Raw genomic sequence first — 9,428 nt, 5'->3', positions numbered from 1 at the left:
TATATACATCAATTAAGAGACTGCAGACCTTCTTGGACTGGAATTTTCTGTTTGTGAAGAACTCCTTTCTTTTAAGTACAGAAAGTACATACACAATACAGAAAGCACTTCACATTCTCAAATTTTTGTTTTGCACTTTTTTTTTAAACTATTGTAGGTTCTTGTGACCAAATTTATAATTGAAATGACCTATGTCAACTCATCATGCTGTAATTCACCTCACCATGGAGGTGCTGTACTGTCTCTCCTGGTCTGTACATAGATAACTAGTCTATGGTTTAATTAAATTTCGTTTTGCTATTTAATATTAGATAAAGTCGCAATAGTCCTAGATGATGAAAGGCTGCTCTCCCCTTTTGAAGGGGAGAGCTGACTGATGGTCATTTAATTTGAGGATGACCACACCTCAGGCAAGGGGCAAGGTTGAGAAGGTTGGCCTTCATGAATATGTAATATTATGCTTCCAATGATTAATAGTCTTATGACTTTAAGATTGGGCACTGAATTAGGATAAAGAACTCTGCTGTAGTTTCCCATGATATTTCAACTTGACATGTGTTAGGCTATGAAGCTGAAAATTCTGATATAAAAACCCAAACCCCTGTATGCAGCTGAATCAGCGTGTGTTTGTCTCCATTTATAATCATGGTCAGCCAAGGAAAGGTAGTGTACACTGGAAACTTCCCAAACTCTAATTTAAAATCCTATCAGGAAAAACTCCAAACCCTAACATGTGACCTCAGGATTTATGCCTCCAGCACACAATCCCAAGATAAATGTCTCCAAACTCCACTACACAATCCCAGGATATATATCCACTCTTGTATTTGAGGAATTTTATCCTTGGAATATGCAGTGAGTTTGGGATTGTGTAGAATAGGAACAGCCATTTTCACTAACTCTTTTTGATCCCAATTCTACATCCCCATTACCCCTTAAAATGACAGAGTTTCCCCAGAGAATAAGATTCTCAGATAACCTTTTGTGCAAATCCTCTTTTTTTATTGTGAGAAGGCAATTTTTGGTTAATTGCATGAATTCAGTCAGTTCACACTATTCATAGTTTATCTGCATTAATATATTATGCATGATATTATGTAGGTTGTCTGGAGAGTATCGTATATGACACACAGTCAATTTTTTCATTTACTATTCCCTTCCACTGTTTCAAAGTAGAGGCTTCTGTCATTGCTAAATCTGGGAGAAACACACCATGTGGTCTCTGGAGTGTTGTAGATAGTGAAGAGGTGCTAGTCTTTGCCCACCTTGATGTGGACCAGGAAAGGTCTTGGTTCAATCCCCAATCTGCACTGTGTAATTTACCTCCATACCCCTGGGCTGGGGGAGGGTGGTAAGGAGATCTGATGGACAGGAGGTACTTGCAGGATAGATGGTTTGATAATTTGATACCAATTCAATATTAAGTGACTGCTGCTCTGTCAGAATTGCTGTCTTTCAAATGACACATTCAAATTACACCTGTCTATTGGATGTGAAACATTCCAAGACACTATTTTGAAGAGCAGGGAATTTTTCCATGGTGTCCTGGCTAATAGTTATTTTCTAGCTAAAGCAAATATGCACTCATTTCAATTTGTTTGTGCGATCTTGCTGGTTCTAATTGGCTGCTGTGTTTCCTACATTACAACAGTACACTGGCTGTAAAGTGACTTGGGCTATCGTGTGATTGTGAAAGATGCTGCAAAATGTTCCTTTCTTCCATTCTGAGCTGAAAATGTCCTTTCTAGATTGCTGGAAATTGTTCATTATTATTGAAACATCACTCTCACCTGGCCAAAGGCTGGTACTGCAGTATATACATACACACACACACACACACACACACACACACACGTGCGTGCGTGACAGTCGCTCAGAGTAACCATATAGTGCACACACAGGCCACTCGGCACGTTACGCTGCCTTTTGGAAACAGCTATCCTTGTTCTCTCTCTCTCCAAGATCTTTATCTCTTAATACAATTTCCTTTGGAAAATTATTACTGAATTTATCCACTCCTTTTCAAACAGATCTCAACAACTCACTTTTTTAAAAAAACTTCCCCCTTGTTCTTTTGCCAATGACCTACATCTTGCCTCCTTTGTTACTGATCTTCCCGCCAATACAAATTGTTTTTCCTTATTTACTCTAGGTTCATGATTTTGACCATCCCTACCAAATCTTCCTTTGCCTTCTCTGCTCTAATGAGAATAATCCCAGCTTCACATACCTGAGTCCTTAATTCCTGGTCTCATTTTAATAAATCTCCTCTTTACTCTCCCTCCCCAACATCCTGAATTGTGGGGGCCCAGAGTTCAATACATGATTGCATTGAGGTCTAATCAGTGTTTATTAAGGTTAAACATAACTTCCTTGCTTCTGTGTGCTACCTCAATATTAATAAAGCCAAAGATTCTATTTGCTTTCTAAAAAGATTTTTTTTAACTTGTCCTATTAAAGATCTATACATCCTCAAGTATGTTTCCCTCCCACCTGCACCCCACCCCATTTAAAAAAGGTACCATTAAATTCACGTTGCCTCTCTCTCTCTACCAAAATTACTTATTTCATGCAATTAAAAATATATTACTTGTGCACTGGCAAAGCTGATTGTCCAAGGACCCAATCCACAGCCATCGTAGCTCCATCAGCCAAACATCACTAGTTTAAATTTACAAAATTCTGAACTATATTGGCATAATTTGTAAGCATTAATTCCTCCTCTGTCCACCCACCCACCACTCCTCTTCCATACACTAAATGCACCAGCTCCAATTCTAGTCCAGGAAGGCGTTTTTAAAAATGTTACTGAGCGGGAGATGTGAATGTGCAGTTCAGAATGGAAAAGTCTGTGTAGCTCAGTACATCTACCATGTGGTCACAAAGCAAATATCCATTGCCAACTTAGTCACGTTCAGAATGCCAGTTATTGAACCATGTCTTTGTAAACGTAGTCATTTGTTAGGCTTCAAATCTCTTTTTCAGCTCTGAAACTTTTCTGGGAGATGTAATATCTAGCTCTCTGTCTGACTGTGTTGCTGATTCAGGTTTCTGTTCCTCACTTTCTGGGGACCTTCCATTAGCAGGGATGATCGGCTCTGACAGGGCCTTTCCTGGCTCCTGTTCTGTTTTGCTACATACACTGAGGGCTCCACCTGTTGAGGGGGGCAACTGCCGGACCTTTCCTTTTACAGTTTCAGCCTTTTGCTCCTCTGATCGAGCTTTGAAATATGAACGTGCAGATTGCACGCTAGGAGTTGTTGCCTCCTCATCAGCAATATCTGCAGGAGCAGGTAGAGAGTTATCTGTACTCGAAACCTGTTCCTTAGATCTCACTTCCTGACCAGTGGGACTTTCCCCCTTTATGTCATTGCTGTTTAGTCCTTTGTTACCTTCAAACCCCTGGGCTGTCAGCCTTGCTCTCCGCTCCATTACTTGAGTTTTAGGAGCTGTTGGAGGAGGAAATTTTTCAATGTTACTGGTCTGGACAGCTCTACTCTCTGTGCATGTTATTACGCTCCCAACAAGATCCATTGCTGCTACTTGTTCTTTGTCATTCTTAGATTCATCTTTACAGACCAATGAGCTGATATCTTGTAAATTTTCATTTAGGACCTCATCTCTCTTCTCGCCTGCCTCCAGTTGAGTACCTCCATTTTCAGCCAATATTCCATTGGGATGAGCCAGTAAAGATCCTTTATCCCAGTGAATGCCTGTACACTTTTCATTGATCTTTCCAGATGTGGAAACAGCTGAAACTACTTCTGCTGTGTTGCTGTCAGTTGGAGTGTTGTGTTTCAGTGTCTCTGCCTCGGAAGCTGCTATGTTTTCTTCGTGACTGCTGCTGGATATACTGCCAGAATCTCGGAGGTCTGGCTGGCTGTTGGATACTGAGGATAGACCTGACGACTCGTCCAAGGAGGCTGAGAGGGACTTCACACACTCTGCAGAGCCATTGAAAGCCCACGTCCTGTCTCTGGCTGGTTCAGACTCCCTCCTGCTCTTAAGATTCAGATTCTCCTCACTGGGGTTGGTGTCTTTGATCTGCAAACACGAGACGGATAAATTAAGTTTTATCAATTAAATAATCTGAATGTTTTGAGGAATGCTGCCACTGAGCCCATGTCTCTCATCATACCCAATGTTTCAGCAGCAGGCATTTCCTGGTCAGATATAGTGCCTGCTACTTTTTAATCATAAAGAAAGAATGCAGAACAAGCAAGGTTCATTCAGACAGACCTCATATAGAGCACTTAACACACTGATTTTACCTTGACATGCAGTGACTTGTTGCATAAGGAAATGTCTTTTAATACACAGCAATTAAATAAACATGAGATTAAAATAGCATTATCTGAATGCTGAGAAACTTTAAAATGCTTCTGTGCAAGGGGATCTGGGTATCATCATGCACAAATTCTGGAAAGTTAGTATGCAGATGCAGCAGGTAATAAGGCAATCAGGAATAGGAAACAGCCATTCGGCCCCTTGAGCCTGTTCTGTCATTCAATAGGATTGTGGCCAATTTGACATTCCTCATATTCACATTTCTGCCCTTTCCCCATAACCCTCGATTCCCTTACTGATCAAATATCAATACCTTTAATATGTACAGTGACTCTGCCCCCACAGCTTTCTCTGGCAAGGAGTTTCAAAGACTCACTCATAATCCTCAGAGAGAAGAAATTCATCCTTATTTCAGTCTTAAATTGGTGTCCCGTTATTCTGAGACTATGCCCTCTGGTTCTAGATTCTCCCACAAGGGAAAACATCCTCTCAGCATTTACCCTGCCAAGCCCCTTAAGAGTTCTATATGTTTCAATGAAATCACATCTCATCCTTCTAAATTCCAATGAATAGAGTCCCAACCTGTTTAACCTTTCCCCATTAGACACTGGGGATCGTCATAATAAACATTCTCTGAACTGCCTCAAATGAAATAATATCTTTCCTTAAATAAGGGGATCAAAACTGCTCACAGTGCTCCAGATATGGTCTCATCAGTAGCTTGCACACTTGCAGCAAGACTGCAAATGGTATTTACACACGATAAAAGAGTGCAAGGGGAGTGGTGTTTACACAGGATAAAAGTGCACAAGGGAAGCAGCGTTTACACAGGATAAAAGAGTGTGAGGGGAGTGGCATTTACACAGGATAAAAGAGCGCGAGGAGAGCAGCGTTTATACAGGATAAAAGCACAAGGGGATCAGCGTTTATGCAGGATAGTATTGCATGAGGGAAGCAGCGTTTATGCAGGATAAAAGAGTACGAGGGGAGCGGTGTTTACACAGGATAAAAGTGCACAAGGGAAGCAGCGTTTATGCAGGATAAAAGAGTGCGAGGGGAGCGGCGTTTACACAGGATAAGAGTACGAGGAGAGCAGTGTTACACAGGATAAGAGTGCGAGGGGAGTGGCGTTTACACAGGATAAGAGTACGAGGGGAGCGGCGTTTACACAGGATAAGAGTACGAGGGGAGCGGCGTTTACACAGGATAAGAGTACGAGGGGAGCGGCGTTTACACAGGATAAGAGTGCGAGGGGAGCGGCGTTTACACAGGATAAGAGTGCGAGGGGAGCGGCGTTTACACAGGGTAAGAGTGCGAGGGGAGCGGCGTTTACACAGGATAAGAGTACGAGGGGAGCGGCGTTTACACTGGATAAGAGTGCGAGGGGAGCGGCGTTTACACAGGATAAGAGTACGAGGGGAGCGGCGTTTACACAGGATAAGAGTGCGAGGGGAGCGGCGTTTACACAGGATAAGAGTGCGAGGGGAGCGGCGTTTACACATGATAAGAGTGCGAGGGGAGCGGCGTTTACACAGGATAAGAGTACGAGGGGAGCGGTGTTTACACAGGATAAAAGTGCACAAGGGAAGCAGCGTTTATGCAGGATAAAAGAGTGCGAGGGGAGCGGCGTTTACACAGGATAAGAGTACGAGGGGAGTGGTGTTTACACAGGATAAGAGTGCGAGGGGAGCAGCGTTTACACAGGATAAGAGTACGAGGGGAGCGGTGTTTACACAGGATAAGAGTACAAGGGGAGCGGCGTTTACACAGGATAAGAGTACGAGGGGAGCGGCGTTTACACAGGATAAGAGTACGAGGGGAGCGGCGTTTACACAGGATAAGAGTGCAAGGGGAGCGGCGTTTACACAGGATAAGAGTACGAGGGGAGCGGCGTTTACACAGGATAAGAGTACGAGGGGAGCGGCGTTTACACAGGATAAGAGTGCGAGGGGAGCGGCGTTTACACAGGATAAGAGTGCGAGGGGAGCGGCGTTTACACAGGGTAAGAGAGCGAGGGGACCGGCGTTTACATAGGATAAGAGTACGAGGGGAGTGGCGTTTACACAGGATAAGAGTGCGAGGGGAGTGGCGTTTACACAGGATAAGAGTGCGAGGGGAGCGGCGTTTACACAGGATAAGAGTGCGAGGGGAGCGGCGTTTACACAGGATAAGAGTGCGAGGGGAGCGGCGTTTACACAGGATAAGAGTGCGAGGGGAGCGGCGTTTACACAGGATAAGAGTACGAGGGGACTGGCGTTTACACAGGATAAGAGTGCGAGGGGAGCGGCGTTTACACAGGATAAGAGTACGAGGGGACCGGCGTTTACACAGGATAAGAGTACGAGGGGAGCGGCGTTTACACAGGATAAGAGTACGAGGGGAGCGGCGTTTACACAGGATAAGAGTGCGAGGGGAGCGGCATTTACACAGGATAAGAGTGCGAGGGGAGCGGCATTTACACAGGATAAGAGTACGAGGGGAGCGGCATTTACACAGGATAAGAGTACGAGGGGAGCGGTGTTTACACAGGATAAGAGTGCGAGGGGAGCGGCATTTACACAGGATAAGAGTGCGAGGGGAGCGGCATTTACACAGGATAAGAGTACGAGGGGAGCGGCATTTACACAGGATAAGAGTACGAGGGGAGCGGTGTTTACACAGGATAAGAGTGCGAGGGGTGCGGCGTTTACACAGGATAAGAGTACGAGGGGAGCGGCGTTTACACAGGATAAGAGTACGAGGGGAGCGGCGTTTACACAGGATAAGAGTGCGAGGGGAGCGGCATTTACACAGGATAAGAGTGCGAGGGGAGCGGCATTTACACAGGATAAGAGTACGAGGGGAGCGGCATTTACACAGGATAAGAGTATGAGGGGAGCGGTGTTTACACAGGATAAGAGTGCGAGGGGAGCGGCATTTACACAGGGTAAGAGTGCGAGGGGAGCGGCGTTTACACAGGGTAAGAGTGCGAGGGGAGCGGCGTTTACACAGGGTAAGAGAGCGAGGGGACCGGCGTTTACACAGGATAAGAGTACGAGGGGAGCGGCATTTACACAGGGTAAGAGTACGAGGGGAGCGGCATTTTCACAGGGTAAGAGTGCGAGGGGAGCGGCGTTTACACAGGGTAAGAGAGTGTGAGGAATGTGAATATTTTACAGATTAAAAAAACTAAAAACCATTTTAAATTTATTTGTAAAACTAAATTAAGCTAGTTAAATAAAATAGGGATGGCGAGCCAGCTGACGTGTTGTAGCTGCATGGTATGGGAACTGGTGGACCCCATTGTGGTTCCATTTGTAGTAAATATGGTTGCTTGAGGAATAGTGGCTGGAGTCTGAGTTTCAGACACTGCGACATATCAGGTGGGGGGCAGTGGTACCTGGACCCTGTTTCAGGAGGCAGATACACACCTCAGATTAACTACCTTAAATTTGGCCAGTGGTCAGGGACAGGTGGGTATAAGTGCAAATGATCGAACAGATAGCACTGCAGGAGCCTTAGCTCCTGCCTTTTCCAATAGGTTTGACTTTCCTGCTCCCTGTGTGGACTGACTACAGCACGGAGCCATTCAAATGAGGGGAGAAAAGATAAACGTAGTCATAGTTGGGGACAGTATCGTCAGGGAAATAGACACTGTTCTCTGTAGCCAGGATCCAGAGTCTCGAAGTTTCCCCGGTGCCTAGTTTGGGATGGCTGTTTTGCACTGGAGAGGAACTTGTGATGGGAGGGGGAGGACCCAGTGGTGGTGGCCCATGAAGGCACCAACGACAGAGGTAGAATGAGGAAGGATGTTCTGTGTAGGCAGTTTTGTGGACTCAGGCACTAAATTAAAGAACAGGACTGCCAAGGTTATAATCTCTGGATTATTATCTGAGCCATGTGCAAGTCGGCAAAAGGTATGTAAAATTAGAGTGCTGGATACATTGGGAGAAGCAGGTTTTGTTTCGTGGGACATTCACATCAGTATTGGGGAAAGTGGGATGTTGGGATGGTTTATACTTAAATCATGCTGGGACCAGTGTTCTTGCAGACTGTATAACTAGGGAAGTAGAGAGGGCTTTAAACTAAAGAGTGGGGATGAGGTTTCAGTTGCTTGGAAAATTAGGAATCAAAGTTAAAGGAAGGATGCAGTTTAGTGATCAGTCTGAGTATCAACACAAAACTACAGATAGGGACAGATCACACAAATATTATATTACACCAAGGACTCAAACAAGAGATCTAACTAGGAGGGTTCTGAGAATGGAAAGTTTAAAAAATGAGGGGTATATAAGGGAGCAGTGTCACAGGATAGTGAGGAGGAACTTGACTGTCGTAGTATGACAGTCTGTGGCATGAAACATGAACAGAAATATGCAACAGAGAACAAATCCAGAGTTGTAAACAAATGTAAAAAATCAAAGCTAAATATACTTTATGAATGAATAAAGCATTTGCAACAAGATAGATGAATTGATAGCATATTGTAACATATGAGTATGATGTATTAGCTATTATAAAAATGTGGTTACAAGGTGACCAGGACTGAGTACTCAACATTCCAGGATATACAATATTCCAAAAGAATTTGCCAAAGGGGAAAGAAGATGGAAGGAAGGTCAATCAAGGAAGGTTTCAGGGCAGTGCTGAGTCGTGATGTAGAATCAGTTTGGGTTGAAGTCATAAATAACAGGGAAGCATGGGTGGGAACAATCCATAGACCCCCATAATGTGACCTGTCAAGAAGTCAGAGCATAAATGGGGAAATAACAAGGGCATATTCGAAGGAAACTGCAATTATCATGGGAGCTTTTAATCTGCACATTGATTAGACAAACCAAACTGGCAAGGGTAGCTTGGAAGAAGAATTTGTGGACTGCGTCAGGGATTGCAGACAAATTGCCAGGACCCGATGAACTGCATGCTAGGGTTTTAATGGAAGTGGCTGCAGAGATAGTGGACTCACTGGTTGAAATTTTTCATAACATGCTAAATTCTGGAAGGGTACCAGAAGATTGGAAAGCAGCCAATGTGGTGCCCTTGTCCAAAAAGGGAACTATAGACCAGTTAGTTTAACATCCATTATTGGCAAGACGCTGGAGTCAATAATCAAAGAGGAAATAGCTAAATATTTAGGAAAGCTGAATATAATCAAACCCAGT

The 9,428-nt window shown here is 44.2% G+C and overlaps 1 protein-coding gene across 2 annotated transcripts in view; it reads right to left on the bottom strand.

Moving 5' to 3' along the window:
• Positions 1 to 1,839: 1,839 nt before the first annotated feature.
• Positions 1,840 to 9,428, bottom strand: part of LOC145361062 (DENN domain-containing protein 1B-like) — a 60,632-nt gene continuing 53,043 nt past the window's right edge. For both annotated transcript variants that reach the window (XM_080216624.1, XM_080216626.1), the window contains one exon: positions 1,840 to 4,044. In XM_080216624.1, the coding sequence (XP_080072750.1) occupies positions 2,962 to 4,044 (1,083 nt within the window). In that variant the 3' untranslated portion in view covers positions 1,840 to 2,961. The remainder of the gene's footprint in view (positions 4,045 to 9,428) is intronic.

The sequence above is a fragment of the Carcharhinus amblyrhynchos genome, chromosome 33, assembly GCF_965287045.1.
Source record: "Carcharhinus amblyrhynchos chromosome 33, sCarAmb.v2.hapA, whole genome shotgun sequence".
In the NCBI taxonomy this organism is placed as follows: Eukaryota; Metazoa; Chordata; class Chondrichthyes; order Carcharhiniformes; family Carcharhinidae; genus Carcharhinus; species Carcharhinus amblyrhynchos.
This window is presented reverse-complemented; position numbering and strand designations above follow the sequence as displayed.